Consider the following 17,623-nt stretch of genomic DNA (forward strand, 5'->3'; position numbering starts at 1 on the left):
TTACATTGTATATTTTATGTTTGCCCTATTATATATTTTCTTTTCATGCACGGAATTATCTGCCTGAACTGCACACAGAACAAGTCAGGAGTGTGATGGATGACTCCTCACCTAGGGGTGGCATGGTGGCGCAGTGGTTAGCACTGCTGCCTATGGCTCTTGAGGACCCGGGTTCGATATATAGGCTCAGTCGAACCAATCTCTTGTCATAGGACAGTCTTGCCAACCCCAGTATCAGCTGACTGAATCTCCACTGCACTCCCTCTATGCCAACTATCCTTTCTTGGATAGAGAGACCAAAACTGCACACAATACTCCAGGTGTGGTGCAGTCTCAAATTCTCTTGCAATGAGGGCCAACATGCTATTCACCTTCCTAACTGCTTGCTGCACCTGCCCCTCTGCTTTCATTGACTAGTGTAGAAGGACATCCAGATTCCCAATATACCACCATTTACATTCTTCTGTTTTTCACACTATGCATAACTTAATGGCTGCCATGTGTTTGTCCACTCATTAAATTTGCCGAAATCAGGGGTGGCACAGTGGTTAGCACTGATGCTTCACGGCACTGAGGACCTCGGGTTCAGTCCCAGCCCCGGGTCACTGTCTGTGTGGATTCCAGATTCTCACTGTGTTTGCGTGGGTTTCGCCCCCACCACCCAAAGATGTGCAGGGGAGGTGGGTTGGCCACACTAAATTGCACCTTAATTGGAGAAAAATAATTGGGTACTTTGAATTTTTTAAAAAAGGAATACCCCTCCCTTACCTGGATGAGTGCAATTCCCATTTGCACCACCCTTTCACAAATATTCAATCCCTCCACCACCAATGCACAGTCACAGCCGTGTGTACCATCCAAAAGGTGCACTGCAGGAACTCACCAAGGCTCCTTCGGCAGCACCTTCCAAACCCAGAACCACATAATTACTGTTATTAATGATGTTAAGGCTTGGGAAAATTGGGCAGTCAACATGGTTTTAGTGAAATGCAAATCATGGTTTAAGCAATTTATTGGCGTTCTTTGGCGTCACGTGCTGTGGATAAAGGGGAACCAGTGGATGTACTGCACTTCAATTTCCACAAGGCATTTGAGAAGGTGCATATAAAATAAAAGCTTATGGTATAGGGGGTAACATGCTCACATGGATAGAGGATTGGCTAGCTAACAGCAAACGGTCAGTATAAATGTGTATTTTTCTGGTTGGCAGATTGTATTGAGTGTTGTGGCACAGGGATCAGTGTTGGGCCTCACCTTTTTACAATTCATATAAATAACTTGGATGTTGGGACTGAAGGTATGGTTGCTAAATTTGCTTAAGACACACAGATAGATAGGAAAAAGTATTGCAAAGAGGATATATGGACTCTACGAAGGACATAGATAGGTTAAGTGAGTGGACAAAGATTTGGCAAATTAATTTTCATGTGGGCAGATGTGAAATAATCCATTTTGGTAGGAAGAATAAAAGAGAAGCTTATTTAAATGATGAGAGATTGCAGAGCTCTGAGATTCGGAGGGATCCGGGTCGCCTAGTGCGTTAATCACAAAAGGTACAAGTAATCAGGAAAGCTAATAGAATGTTATTATTTATTAGGGGAATTGAAAGGAGGAAAGTTATGCTTCATTTACACAGGGCATTGGTGTGACCACATCTGGAGTATTGTGCACAGTTTTGGTCTCCTTATTCAAGGAAGGATATAAATATGTTTGAAGCAGTTCAGAGAAGATTTACTGAACTCAGCACGAATGGGCAGGGTGCTTATGAGGAAAGGTTATCTACTGGAGTTTAGAAGAGCAAGAGGTGACTTGATTGAAAGATACAAGATTCTGAGGGGTATTTATAGGGTGGATGTGGAGAGGATGTTTCCTCTTGTGGGAGAATCTAGAATTAGGGGCCAGTGTTTAAAAGTAAGGGCTACCAATTTAATACAGTGATGAGAATAAATGTCTTTTGAGGGTTGAGAGTATTTGGGGCTCCCTCAAAAGCAGTGGAAATAGAGTTTGAATATTTTTCAGGCAGAGTTAGATAGATTCTTGATGAACAAGAGGGTGAAAGGTTATGTACCGTATGTGGAAGGTTAAAATCAGATCAGCCATGATCTAATTAAATGGCGGAGCTGGTTCAAAGGACTGAGTGGGCTCCTCATCCTCCAAATTCATGTGTTCGTTAGTATGTTTCTACAGATTACATTGGTAGCATTATTAGTGTTTTTGTGTGTTTATAAGAATATAAAAACTCTGAGCAGGCGTAGGCCATCTGCCCTTCGAGCCTGCTCCACCATTCAATGAGATCATGGCTGATCTTTTGTGGACTCAGCTCCACTTTCCCGCCCGAACACCATTATCCTTTATTCTTCAAAAAACTATTTATCTTGAAAACATTTAATGAAGGAGCCTCAACTGCTTCAATGGGCAGGAAATTAAATTGATTCACAACCCTTTGGGTGAAGAAGTTCCTCCTAAACTCAGTCCTAAATCCCTTATTTTGTGGCTATGCCCCCTAGTTCTGCTTTCACCCGCCAGTGGAAACAATCTTCCCGCATCTATCCTATCTATTCCCTTCATAATTTTATACGTTTCTATTAAATCCCCCCCGCATTGTTCTAAATTCCAATGAGTACAGTCCCAGTCTACTCAACCTCTCTTCGTAATCCAACCCTTTCAGCTCTGGGATTAACCTATTGAATCTCCTCTGCACACCCTCCAGCGCTAGTACGTCCTTTCTCGGGTAAGGAGACAAAAACTGAACACAATACTCCAGGTGTGGCCTCACTAACACCATGTCCAGTTGCAGCATAAAGTTATATTTTGTGAAGTAAGATTTTTTTTTTTCCATTTTTCCCTTGCTTATCTGATGAAGTTTTTGGCCATCTGACCTAACGTCTTCCTGTAGCTTGGTGTCATATTTTGTTTTATAATGTTTGCTGAAGCCTCGTGGAGACATCATATAAATAAAATTTGTTGTTGTTGATGCAAGATCCTCGAGGATTAATGATAATTTTGTGTCCATTTCCAGGGAGTTGCTGATTCTGAACAGGAGGCATTTGAGCTGCTACCAGATGATGAACGTCAGTGTGAAACATGCAAGACCACATGTTTCCTGTCTGCTATTACTTGTGCCTGTGATCCCAATAAGCTGGTGTGCCTTTATCATGTTAGTGACCTATGCAGTTGCCCAGTGGCAAACCATTGTCTCAGGTAAGTTAGGATGTTGTGTTTGTGTATATCTAACTAATTAATATTTGTATAAATGGTCACGAATGAATCTTTGTTTGGGGTCTCTGACTTTGACCATTTTGTTAGCCATTGAGCTTTGTTGGTGGTTCTTTTTGTGGTTTGTGCTCACTCTGATTGTGGAGAATGCCCACTGAGCACTGTCCCTTGAATCTAACAAAAGCCGAAAACCATGGTTCTCAGACCAGTGGAGTGAATATTTCATGTTGGAACTCCGGGTTGTTTCTTGTGTCCTGGACAACCATATATGCACAAAGTGTCATCAGCTGGAGAAGCCTGATCCGAGATTTTCCAGAACTTGGGCAGCAGCTGGAGTCACAGCAGTGATTCCATGAGGCTAAGAGATTCTGGATGATGGCCACTCTGCAGCTTAAGGTTATGCAGAGAGTGAGTGGGTGACCACTGGACAGTTGAGGTAGTTGGAAACCTTTTGAGTACATTTCAGTCTCCAAACAATATTCAGTTCTGACTATCGGTAAGAATAGCCATTTCTCTGGTGAGGCAGCCAGAGCCTGGTCCATGGTACCGTGGCTGGCTCAGCTGTGTGGGGGAGCAGGATGAAGATTGGCAAAACAATCGTGAAAGGGTAACATAAAGAATTTTCTGTGGCTGGAGACTTTAACCTCATATGGAATGCTGTTGCCTTGATCATAGAATGTCACCAAGTGACTGCAAAGAGTTTGAGTGGATGAAATTTTTGGGGTGTGATAGTGGTGAACAGACAGTAGATGTGGTCGATTTGGTGCCAATGATACAGGTGGAAAGAAGGAGCTCGGTAAGAGGTTAAAGAGGATTGGGAAATTGAGTCCTATAATGCAGTGAACTTCTTTCTAAATAGCCCAACAGGGGAAAATGTGCCATTTGATCTAGAAACCGGATATGAACCAGAGTAGGTAAGTGAAGTAAGAGGGAGGGAATATCTAAGCAACAGTGACCCTAATATAATATACTTTAAGATGATAATAGTGAAGACCCCAAGTATGATGAAAACCAAGTTAAAAGATTGGAGAAAACTGAAGTTGAGGGGTTACGAATTGATGTTGGGAACAATATTGGCCAACAACAATGTCGAAGAGCAATGATCAACATTTGAAATGGTGTTCAACAGAAAGCAGGAAAAGTATTTCACAAAAAGGGAAGAGAAAACTGTTGAGACCCCACGGATGACTAAGACATTGGGATAAAAAATAGAAGGAGGAAGAGGCCATTTGGCCCTTCGAGCATGCACTGCCATTCATTACGATCATGGCTGATCACCAAGTTCAATACCCTAATCCCTCCTTCTCCCCCTCCCCTTCCCACCCCCATATCCCTTGATTCTTTTAACCGCAGGAGCGAAATCTAACTCCTTAAAATGACATAGCTTTTTATCCTGAACTAGTGTCTGTGGTGGCGAATTCTACCGATTCACCACTCCCTGGGTGAAGTAGTTTCTCCTCACCTCAGTCCTTATCCTCAAACTATGACCCCTAATTTTGGGCTCCCCCACCATCAGGAAGATTCAATCTACCCTGCCTAATCCTGTTACAATTTTATAAGTTTCTGTCTCATGGCGCCAAGGACCTGGGTTCGATCCCGGCCCCGGGTCACTGTCCGTGTGGAGTTTGCACATTCTCCCTGTCTCTTTTTTAAAAATTTGTTCATGAGTTGTGGGCCAGCATTTCTTGCCCATCCCTGAGGGCATGTAAGAGTCAACCACATTGCTGTGGGTCTGGAGTCACAGGTAGGCCAGACTAGGTAAGGAAGACAGATTTTCTTCCCTCAAAGACATTAATGAGCCAGATAGGTTTTATGATAATCGACAATAGTTTTATGGTCATCTTTAGACTTTTAATTCCAGATTTAAAAAAAAAAAAATTGAATTCAAATGTCACCTCTTGCCAAGGCGGGATTTGAACCCAAGTGCCCAGAGAGTGATTCTGGGTCTCTGGATTACTAGTCTTGCCACAATACCACTACGCCACTGCCTCCCTCACAACCCAAAGATGTGCAGGATAGGTGGAATGACCCCTTATTTGGAAATTTTAAAATAAAGAATTTGCTAAATTTCTGAGATCCCCTCTTATTCTTCTAAACTCCAATGATTATAATCGTAACCGGTTTGGTGTTTCCTCTTATGACAGTTCTACCATCCCAGGAATCTGCCTGGTAAACCTTTGCTGCACTCCCTCCATGGCAAGAACATCCTCAGATAAGAAATACAGAATTAGGAGCAGAAGTAGGCAATTTAGCCCTTCGAGCCTGCTCCGGACCATTCGATCAGATCATGGCTGATCGCCTCTTGTTCTCAAATCCACCTCCCCACCTGTTCCTATATCCCTTTAACCGTTTTAAAAAATCAGATATATATCTATCTCCTTCTTGAAACCAGTCTTACAACAGAAGGTTAAAGTCTAACAGATTTGTTTCAAACACTCGCCTTCGGAGCCCTGCTCCTTCCTCGGGTGAATGAGCAGTGCTCTGAAAGCTCGTGTTTGAAACAAACCTGTTGGACTTTAACCAGGTGTTGTAAGACTTCTTACTGTACTCACCCCCGTCCAATGCCGGCATCTCCACATCATGACTTCTTGAAACCATTTAATAACTCAGATTCCACCACAAGTTTCACAAATTGGCCACCCTCTGCGCGAAGTAATTCCTCCTCATCTCAGTTCTAAATCTACCGCATCTCAACCTATATCTGTGACCTCTCGTTTTAGATTGCTCTACAAGGGGAAACATTTTGTCTATGTTTACTTTATCAGTCCCTTTTAGTATTTTGTATACCTTGATCAGAACCCATCTCCTAAATGCCAGTGAATATTAGCCCAACCTGTCTAATCTCCTCATACGTCAACCCTTTCATCCCCGGAATCAATCTGGTGAACCTCCTCTGAACTGCCTCCAATGCCACCACATCCTTCCTCAAATAAGGAGACCAAAACTGGACACTACTCCAGATGGGATCTCACCAACACCCTATACAATTGCAACTCTACTTTTATACTCCAGTACTTTTGCAATAGATGCTAACATTCTATTTACCTTTTTGGAAAATAAATTTTGAGTAACCAATTAATTTTTTCCAATTAAGGAGCAATTTAACGTGGCCAATCCACCTAACCTGCACATCTTTGGGTTGTGGGAGCGAAACCTACTCAAACACGGGGAGACTGTGTAAACTCCACACGGACAGTAACCTAGAGCCCGGATCGAACCTGGGACCTCGGCGCCGTGAGGCAGCAATGCTAACCACTGTGCTGCCCTCTTATTTGCCTTTTTAAGGACACCAAAACATACACAATACAAGTGGCCTCACCAGTACCCTATACAATTGCAATAAAATGTCCTTTATTCCTCTACTCCAATCCGCTCACTATGAAAGCCAACATACCATTTGTATTCTTTACTGCCTGCTGTACCTACACGCTTATTTTCAGCCACTGATGCCCGAGGACACCAAGGTCTCGTTGAGTATCCACCTCTTCATCATTGTTGTCAATCCCTCAATGAGGATGCCTTCTGTCAGGATTCACGATTTGTGTATCCACTGGTGGTTCAGCAGGCCAATCCTGGAGCCATGGGTGTTTGGACAAAGGATAAGTAGCCCAGAGTGAGGGAGGGCAGCAGAGGTCCTCAAGCCAGGCTTCAACTCTCTCCTGCGTTTGCACCCTCTCCACAGTAGAATGTGAGGTCCGTTTCTGTCTATGTTGGGTGAGGCATTGTCAGTTTATCTGATTATCAAATCAACAAAGATTTATGAGGATGATGCCAGGTAAACCAATCAGGAAATGATTGGCAGGACAGGTCTGTTTTATTTTGAAAAATGTAGGCTGAAGGGTGACCTAACCGTTACAATTATGAGAGGTTTGGATGGAATGTATACCATGAGAATCGTACCATTTGTGGGGAAGACAATAACTGGAGGCCATTAACATAAGGTAGTCACCAAGAAGTTGAATAGGAAATTCAGAAGAAACTACTTTACCCAGAGAGTGGTGAGAATAACAGAATCTTTACAGTGCAGAAGGAGGCCATTCAGCCCATTGAGTCTACACTGGCTTCTGAAAGCATTCTATCTAATCCCGCTCCCTGGTCTTTTCCCCGTAACCTTACACGTCCTTTCTTTTCAGATAGCCAATTTCCTGGTTGAATACCTCAATTGAATCTGCCTCCACCACCCTCTCAGGAGGCTCATTCCAGACTCCAACCACCTTCCGGGTGAAATAAATTGTTCTCCTAACATGTAGACGCGAGTAGTCATTTGGTCCATTATTTTGAAGCAGTGGCCTCTAGTTATTGATGTACTCTTGAGAGGGAACAGTTTCTCACTTTTTACCCTGTCCATACTCCTCAGGATCCTGAATCCCTCTATCAAGTCTCCTCAGCTTTCCTTCCCCGAGAAAAACACACCCAATCTCTCCAAACTATCCACATCACTACAGTTCCTCAAGCATTGCGCCCATAACTGGATGCAGTCTCCAGATGAGGCCTAACTTAGTGCCTTATCTAAGTTCAACCTGACCTCTTGTTGCTTTACTTCCCTGCTACCAAAAGGGAATGGTTGAAGTGAATGGTATAGATGAAGATAAGGGGAAGCTAAACAAACATATGCAGGAGAAGGGAGTAGAAGGTTACAATAACCGATTTAGAGGATGAGAGATGGGATAAAGCTCCAGGTGGAACTAGAGAGGGCAATAACCAGAGGGCATAAATTTAAGTTCATGAGCAGGAGATTTAGAGGGGGGGGGATTTAGGAAAAAGTTCATCACCCAGAGGGGAGTGGAAATTTGGACCTTTCTGCCTGAAGAGATGGTAGAGGCAGGAACCTCCAACTTTTAAGAAGCCTTGAAATGAGCACTTGATGTACCATAGCATACAAGGCTACAGGCCAAGTGCTGATTAGATCAGATAGGTGTTTAATGGCTGGCACAGATACATTGCGCCAAAGGGCCTCTTTCTGTGCTGTAAAACTCTCGCTCCATAGACTGGTTCTGTTGAATAGCGTGTTTCCGTCCTATATGATCCTATATAAAGAAAATTAAGAAATGGATGTACAAAGATGGTGAAGTTTTCTTTTTCTCACACCCAAAACTAGATACCGTTACACACTGGATGAGCTCCCATCAATGCTTTATGGGGTGAAAGAGCGAGCCCAGTCATATGACAACTGGGTGGGCAAAGTGAGAGAAGCCTTGGAAGCAGAACTTAATCACAAGAAAGGTGTGATTTTTTTTTTAAAAATCTAGTTCCTTTTATTCATTTTAAGAATATTGTAGTAACCTGCACCTGACACATCCAGTTGAGGATGATTGTTCCCCTGTGCTCATTGGGAGTGCAAGCTCTCCCATCCCCTTGGGGGTGTGGTTAGCTTACTAGCACTGGCAGAAAAGGTCAGCCAGTGTGAGGCTGACTAGAAAGGAGAGAGGACCCGGTAAATTGCAGCCGGCCTCACATCTATAGTATTGTATTAATAAATGTCTCTACAACTTGACTCGGACACCCCCCTCTCTTTATCAAAAATATCATGTCCTCTTACAGCATTCTTCTGGTCAGCTGGTAGATTGTATATTTCAGTATTTCAATCGTCCACTATCAATTTCTCATCTGAACACTACGGTGTTCACAAAAAGAACACAGAGGATGAAGTCTAAGACAACGACTCATGAACAATAAATGTGATGAGGGGTATTAATAATTATCACACTTTGTGTGTGGGGGGGGGGGGGGGGAGGAAGAGGGGGAAGAAAATGTATCCCACTGGGGGGGTGGAATATTTATCATGCTGGAGAATGGGAGTATTTATCTTGCTGGAGGGGGGCAGAGGGGTATTGAATATTTATCTCACTGGAGGGGGGGAAGAGGGGTATTGAATATTTATCCGGCTGGAGGGGGCAGAGGGGTATTGAAGGGGTATTTGGGGGCAGCACGGTAGCATGGTGGTTAGCATAAATGCTTCACAGCTCCAGGGTCCCAGGTTCGATTCCCGGCTGGGTCACTGTCTGTGCGGAGTCTGCACGTCCTCCCACTGTGTGCGTGGGTTTCCTCCGGGTGCTCCGGTTTCCTCCCACAGTCCAAAGATGTGCGGGTTAGGTGGATTGGCCATGCTAAATTGCCCGTAAATTGTCCTCAAAAGTAAGGTTAAGGGGGGGTTGTTGGGTTACGGGTATAGGGTGGATACGTGGGTTTGAGTAGGGTGATCATTGCTCGGCACAACATCGAGGGCCGAAGGGCCTGTTCTGTGCTGTACTGTTCTATCTATGTTCTATGAATATTTATCTCACTGGAGGGGGGGGAAGAGGGGTATTGAATATTTATCCGGCTGGAGGGGGGACGGAGGGGTATTGAATATTTATCCGGCTGGAGGGGGCAGAGGGGTATTGAATATTTATCCGGCTGGAGGGGGGGGCGGAGGGGTATTGAATATTTATCCGGCTGGAGGGGGCAGAGGGGTATTGAATATTTATCCGGCAGGAGGGGGGGCGGAGGGGTATTGAATATTTATCCGGCTGGAGGGGGTCGGAGGGATATTGAATATTTATCCGGCTGGAGGGGGTCGGAGGGATATTAAATATTTATCCGGCAGGAGGGGGGGAGAGGGGTATTGAATATTTATCCGGCTGGAGGGGGTCGGAGGGGTATTGAATATTTATCCGGCTGGAGGGGGTCGGAGGGATATTGAATATTTATCCGGCTGGAGGGTGTGGCGGAGGGGTATTGAATATTTATCCGGCTGGAGGGAGGCATAGGGGTATTGAATATTTATCCGGCAGGAGGGGGGCAGAGGGGTATTGAATATTTATCCCACAAGGGGGGGGGCAGAGGGGTATTGAATATTTATCCGGCTGGAGGGAATCGGAGGGGTATTGAATATTTATCCGGCTGGAGGGGGGAATAGGGGTATTGAATATTTATCCGGCAGGAGGGGGGCAGAGGGGTATTGAATATTTATCCGGCTGGAGATGGAGCAGAGGGGTATTGAATATTTATCCGGCTGGAGGGGGGCAGAGGGGTATTGAATATTTATCCGACTGGAGGGGGCAGAGGGGTATTGAATATTTATCCGGCTGGAGGGGGGGGGGCGGAGGGGTCTTGAATATTTATCCGGCTGGAGGGGGCAGAGGGGTATTGAATATTTATCCGGCAGGAGGGGGGCGGAGGGGTATTGAATATTTATCCGGCTGGAGGGGGTCGGAGGGATATTGAATATTTATCCGGCTGGAGGGGGTCGGAGGGATATTGAATATTTATCCGGCATGAGGGGGGGAGAGGGGTATTGAATATTTATCCGGCTGGAGGGGGTCAGAGGGGTATTGAATATTTATCCGGCTGGAGGGGGTCGGAGGGATATTGAATATTTATCCGGCTGGAGGGGGTGGCGGAGGGGTATTGAATATTTATCCGGCAGGAGGGGGGCAGAGGGGTATTGAATATTTATCCGGCTGGAGGGGGTCGGAGGGATATTGAATATTTATCCGGCTGGAGGGGGTCGGAGGGATATTGAATATTTATCCGGCATGAGGGGGGGAGAGGGGTATTGAATATTTATCCGGCTGGAGGGGGTCAGAGGGGTATTGAATATTTATCCGGCTGGAGGGGGTCGGAGGGATATTGAATATTTATCCGGCTGGAGGGGGTGGCGGAGGGGTATTGAATATTTATCCGGCAGGAGGGGGGCGGAGGGGTATTGAATATTTATCCCACAAGGGGGGGGGGGCAGCAGAGGGGGGGGGGCAGCAGGGGGGGGGGGGGGGGGGGGGGGGCAGAGGGGTATTGAATATTTATCCGGCTGGAGGGAATCGGAGGGGTATTGAATATTTATCCGGCTGGAGGGGGGAATAGGGGTATTGAATATTTATCCGGCAGGAGGGGGGCAGAGGGGTATTGAATATTTATCCGGCTGGAGGGGGCAGAGGGGTATTGAATATTTATCCGGCTGGAGGGGGGGGGCGGAGGGGTATTGAATATTTATCCGGCTGGAGGGGGCAGAGGGGTATTGAATATTTATCCGGCAGGAGGGGGGCGGAGGGGTATTGAATATTTATCCGGCTGGAGGGGGTCGGAGGGATATTGAATATTTATCCGGCTGGAGGGGGTCGGAGGGATATTGAATATTTATCCGGCAGGAGGGGGGGAGAGGGGTATTGAATATTTATCCGGCTGGAGGGGGTCGGAGGGGTATTGAATATTTATCCGGCTGGAGGGGGTCGGAGGGATATTGAATATTTATCCAGCAGGAGGGGGGCGGAGGGGTATTGAATATTTATCCGGCTGGAGGGGGTTGGAGGGATATTGAATATTTATCCGGCTGGAGGGGGTCGGAGGGATATTGAATATTTATCCGGCAGGAGGGGGGGAGAGGGGTATTGAATATTTATCCGGCTGGAGGGGGTCGGAGGGGTATTGAATATTTATCCGGCTGGAGGGGGTCGGAGGGATATTGAATATTTATCCGGCTGGAGGGTGTGGCGGAGGGGTATTGAATATTTATCCGGCTGGAGGGAGGCAGAGGGGTATTGAATATTTATCCGGCAGGAGGGGGGCAGAGGGGTATTGAATATTTATCCCACAAGGGGGGGGGGGGGGGGGGGGTGGGGGGGGGCAGAGGGGGGGCAGAGGGGTATTGAATATTTATCCCACAAGGGGTGGGGGGGGGGGCAGAGGGGTATTGAATATTTATCCGGCTGGAGGGAATCGGAGGGGTATTGAATATTTATCCGGCTGGAGGGGGGAATAGGGGTATTGAATATTCATCCGGCAGGAGGGGGGCAGAGGGGTATTGAATATTTATCCGGCTGGAGATGGAGCAGAGGGGTATTGAATATTTATCCGGCTGGAGGGGTGGCAGAGGGGTATTGAATATTTATCCGGCTGGAGGGGGCAGAGGGGTATTGAATATTTATCTCACTGGAGGGGGGGGGCGGAGGGGTATTGAATATTTATCTCACTGGAGGGGGGCAGAGGGGTATTGAATATTGATCCCGCTGGAGGGGGGCGGAGGGGTATTGAATATTTATCCGGCTGGAGGGGGGCGGAGGGGAATAGAATATTTATCTCACTGGAGGGGGGCAAAGGGGTATTGAATATTTATCCGGCTGGAGGGGGGCGGAGGGGTATTGAATATTTATCCGGCTGGAGGGGGGCGGAGGGGTATTGAATATTTATCCGGCTGGAGGGGGGCGGAGGGGTATTGAATATTTATCCGGCTGGAGGGGGGCGGAGGGGTATTGAATATTTATCCGGCTGGAGGGGGCAGAGGGGTATTGAATATTTATCTCACTGGAGGGGGCAGAGTGGTATTGAATATTTATCTCACTGGAGGGGGGCAGAGGGGTATTGAATATTGATCCCGCTGGAGGGGGGCGGAGGGGAATAGAATATTTATCTCGCTGGAGGGGGGCGGAGGGGTATTGAATTTATCCGGCTGGAGGGGGGCGGAGGGGTATTGAATATTTATCCGGCTGGAGGGGGGCGGAGGGGTATTGAATATTTATCCCACAAGGGGGGGGCAGCAGAGGGATATTGAATATTGATCCCGCTGGAGGGGGGGGGGGGGGGGGCAGAGGGGTATTGAATATTTATCCTTCTGGATGAGGGGGGGGGGGGTATTGAATATTTATCCCGCAGGAGAGGGGTGTGGGTGGCAGAGAGATATTGAATATTTATCCCGCTGGATGGGAGGTGGAGGGGTATTGAATATTTATCCCGCTGGATGGGAGGTGGAGGGGTATTGAATATTTATCCCGCTGGATGGGAGGTGGGGGGGGTATTGAATATTTATCCCGCTGGATGGGAGGTGGGGGGGTATTGAATATTTATCCCGCTGGATGGGGGGGGGGGGGGTATTGAATATTTATCCCGCTGGATGGGGGGTGGAGGGGTGTTGATTATTTATCCCGCTGGAGCAGGGGTGGAGGGCTATTGAATATTTATCCTGCTGGATGGGGAGGTGGAGGTGGCAGGGGGAGGAACATCCGGTGATACGCTGAGCGGACGCATATCAGGTGGCTCTCCTCCCCAGAATTCAACAGAGCACACAGGTTGCTCAGACCGAAGCCCAAGGCGGGGGAGCAGCCAAGAGCGATCATGCTGAAGTTGCAAGATACCAGGATCGGGAAAGGATCCTGCGATTGGCTAGACAAACAGAGCCAAGCATATGGGAATGGCATAGAAATCCAGTTCTATCAGAACATTGGGGCAGAGCTGACAAAGGAAAGGGCCGAGTTTAACAAGACAAAAGTCGGCGCTTTACAAGAAGTGGGGCGCAATTTGGCATGCTATTCCCAGCCAGACTTTGGGTCATATGAAATGAAATGAAAATCGCTTATTGTCACGAGTAGGCTTCAATGAAGTTACTGTGAAAAGCCCCTAGTCTCCACATTCCGGCACCTGTCCGGGGAGGCTGGTACGGGAATTGAACCGTTCTGCTGGCCTGCCTTGGTCTGCTTTAAAAGCCAGCTATTTAGCACAGTGTGCTAAACCAGCCCCTCGTACCAGAGAAAAGAATATTATTTCAACACCACGGCAGAAGCAAACAATTTTGTATGGACCAACGGCCTGGACAAAGAACTGGCACGGCAGCGATGAATGCTATGTGTTTACACAGGACTGTACTGCCTCGTGGAGTCACAAAGGCGGGGGAGATGCGAGGAGGGGGAGGCAGGGGGGGGGAAACAAAGAACACGATAGCACACTGGTTAGCGCAGTTGCTTCACAGCTCGAGTGGTCCCAGGTTCGATTCCCGGCTTGGGTCACTGTCTGTGCGGAGTCTGCACATTCTCCCCGTGTGTGCGTGGGTTTCCTCCGGGGGCTCTGGTTTCCTCCCACAGTCCAAAGATGTGCAGGTTGGGTGGGTTGGCCATGATAAATTGCCCTTGGTGTCGAAAAAAGGTGAGGTGAGGTTACTGGATTACGGGGATAGGTTGGAAGTGTGGGCTTAACTGGGGTGCTCTTTCCAATGGCCAGTGCAGACCTGATGGGCCGAATAGCCTCCTGCACTGTAAATTCTATGAACACATAGGGAATAGAACGGAGAAAAAGAGTTGGTGCTCGGATTGGATTTGACAGGTAAGGAGCAGGCTGAGGAAACAAAATGGCGCCGCAAGCAGCCACTTTGGAGGGTCCCTAAACAAAGGGGAACCCCGCAGTGCAAATGGCCGACCTCATGGTGAGAGCGGTGACCGCGGCCATTTTGGATGGCCTTTCAACAAAGGGAAACCCCGGATTGCAGGGTCGCGTCCACCAGGGAAATATGGTTGATCCCATAGGAACGGGGGGGACAGAAAGTCTTTCCCCCCCCCCCCCCCCCCCACTTCTCAATAGTCACCTGGAACGTCCGGGGACTTAACGACCCAATGAATAGATCTTCGCCCACCTAAGAAGCCTGAAGGCCGACATAACCTTCCAACAGGAGACACACCTGAGGGAGAAAGACCGACTGCTGGTAAGAAAGAGCTAGGTGGGATGCACCATTTGTGCTACGGGATGAGGGTTAGGGGAGTAGCCATACTGATGAGTAAGAGGACGAGGTTCACGGAGACCAGACGGTTACGAACCCAGTGGAATGGTACGTCATGGTCAGCTGTGTCCGAGACGGGACACCGGCAGTCCTGGTAAATGTGTACACACCTAACAGACTTTATAAAGATGGCGGAAATCTCTGACATTGACACACACCGACTAATTATGGGGGACGACTTTAACTGCGTACAGGACCCGCTGGCTGACCGATCAAACCCCAGAATGGGGGAAAAGACAGGCATAGCTAGGGAACTGGGAACATCCATGAAACAGATGAGGGCAGTGGACCCATGGAGGTTCCTGCAACCCTGCGAGAGGGAATTTAACAATAATAATCTTTATTGTCACAAGTAGGCTTACATTAACACTGCAATGAAGTTACTGTGAAAAGCCCCGAGTCGCCACATTCCGGCGCCTGTTCGAGTGCACTGAGGGAGAACTCTGGGTATCCAATTCACCTAACAGCATGTCCCTGGGACTTGTGGGAGGAAACCAGAGCATCCGGAAGAAACCCACGCAGACACGGGGAGAACATGCAGACTCCGCACAGACAGTGACCCAAACTGGGAATCAAACCTGGGACCCTGGAGCTGTGAAGCCATACTGCTAACTACTGTGCTGCCATCGTTGTTCTCACCGGTCCACGAAGTATACATCCAGATCGACTTCTTTGCAGTGGGGAAATCAAATCAGTGCTTCCAGGAATAATGAGAGCGGAATACTCCGCGATAGTCATCTTCGACTATGCTCCACATGACATGAATGTGAGGTTGGAGACGAGCCGTGCCCAGCGCCCACATAGAGGCTGGACACGGACTTATTGGCCAACAAGACCTTTTGCCAGCAAATACCACAGGACATGGTGAGTACTTTACAAATAGCCGGAACGGGGCAGTCTCACTTTCCATATTCTGGGAGGCACTGAAGGCCGTGATCAGGGGAGAAATTGAAGTGCACAAGGCTCGCAGAGACGGGGAAGATGGGGAGACCAGGCAACAGTTGATTGACTCCATCCTGAGGGCAACAGAAAGTACTCCGAGGCCCTGACCGGAGAGCTTCTGGCAGAGGAAAAGGTTGTTTATGGATGTTGTTAGGAAAGTTATTACGGGTTAACAATAGAGTACTGTATCTTTGGGGGGGTATCAGTGTTGGGAGTTGATGAGATGTTTACTGTGTGTTTACAAAATGTTAACTGGATTCATAGAATAAACATCGTTTTGTTCAAAAATACTTTAGGTCTCTGTTGCATAACACCTGGAAGTGGGCCCTTGTGCTTCTCATAACCAAAATTTATTAAAAGTTGTTGGTCAGCTGAACTTCATGATGGACTTTGGTGTTCTCTAAACCCTGGCCCATAACAGATTCATTATTTATCCTGCTGGAGGGCGGAGGAGTATTTATCCAGCTTTTGTGTGTGTGTGTGTGTGGGGGGGGGGGGGGTGGGGCAGGGGGGGGATATCTAAACATCAATCCAGCTGGAGGGTAGGGGTGGGGTGGAGAATATCTAAATATAAATCCCGCTGGAGAGTGATGGGGGCGGAGAATATCTAAATATCAATCCCGCTGGAGAGTGGGGGGGGGCGGAGAATATCTAAATATCAATCCCGCTGGAGAGTGGGTGGGGGGGGGGGGGGGGGGGGCGGAGAATATCTAAATATCAATCCACTGGAGAGTGATGGGGGCGGAGAATATCTAAATATCAATCCCGCTGGAGTGAGGGGGGGAGCATCTCTGAATATCAATCCTGCTTGGGAGTGAGGGGTGCGGTAGAATATCTAAATATCAATCCCGCTGTAGAGTGGGGGGGGGGGGCGAAGAATTTCTAAATATCAATCCAGCTGTAGAGGAGGGGGGGGGGGGCGGGAAAATATCTAAATATCAATCCCACTGGAGAGTGATGGGGGCGGAGAATATCTAAATATCAATCCCGCTGGAGTGAGGGGGAGCATCTCTGAATATCAATCCTGCTTGGGAGTGAGGGGTGCGGTAGAATATCTAAATATCAATCCCGCTGTAGAGTGGGGGGGGGCGAAGAATTTCTAAATATCAATCCAGCTGTAGAGGAGGGGGGGGGGCGGGAAAATATCTAAATATCAATCCCGCTGGAGAGTGAGGGGGGGGGGAAAATATCTAAATATCAATCCCGCTGGAGAGTGAGGGGGGGGGGGAGTCTAAATATCAATCCTGCTTGGGAGTGAGGGGGGGGGAAGAATTTCTAAATATCGATCCCGCTGCGGGGTGGGGGAGAATAACTAAATATCAACCCAGCTGGAGAGTAGGTGGGGCTGGGGCGGGAAAATATCTAAATATCAATCTCACTGGCGAGTGAGGTAGGTGGGGGGGGTCTCTAAATATCAATCCCGCTGGAGAGTGGGGGGGGGGTGGGCGGAGAATATCTAAATATCAATCCCGCTGGAGAGTGGGTGGGGGGGGAGAATATCTAAATATCAATACCGCTGGAGAGTGGTGGGGGTAGGGAATATCTAAATACCAATCCCGCTGGAGAGTGAGGGGGGGGGGGGAGAATATCTAAATATCAATCCCGCTGGAGACTGGGGGGGGGGGGGGCGGAAATATCTAAATATCAATGTCGCTGGAGAGTGAGGGGGGGGGGGGGGCGGGAAATATCTAAATATCAATCCCGCGGGGGGGGGGGGGGGGGGGCAGAAAATATCTAAATATCAATGTCGCTGGAGAGTGGGGGGGGGGTCAAGAATACCTACATAGTGATCCCGCTGGAGAGTGGGGGTCGGGGAGAATACCTACATATCAATCCCGCTGTGGGGGGGGGGGGGGGTGGAAAATATCAAAATATCAGTGTCGCTGGAGAGTGGGGGGGGGGGGGGGAATATCTAAATATCAATCCCGCTGGAGAGTGGTGGGGGGG

General features: G+C 47.9%; 1 protein-coding gene across 1 annotated transcript in view; it reads left to right on the forward strand.

Annotated features, from left to right (window-relative positions):
• Positions 1-17,623, forward strand: part of kdm5a (lysine (K)-specific demethylase 5A) — a 299,634-nt gene that overhangs the window by 188,660 nt on the left and 93,351 nt on the right. The window contains exons 16-17 of the mRNA XM_038780318.1: positions 3,020-3,201; positions 8,315-8,439. Coding sequence (XP_038636246.1) covers positions 3,020-3,201; positions 8,315-8,439 — 307 coding nt within the window. The remainder of the gene's footprint in view (positions 1-3,019; positions 3,202-8,314; positions 8,440-17,623) is intronic.

The sequence above is a fragment of the Scyliorhinus canicula genome, chromosome 20 (genome assembly GCF_902713615.1).
Source record: "Scyliorhinus canicula chromosome 20, sScyCan1.1, whole genome shotgun sequence".
In the NCBI taxonomy this organism is placed as follows: domain Eukaryota; kingdom Metazoa; phylum Chordata; class Chondrichthyes; order Carcharhiniformes; family Scyliorhinidae; genus Scyliorhinus; species Scyliorhinus canicula.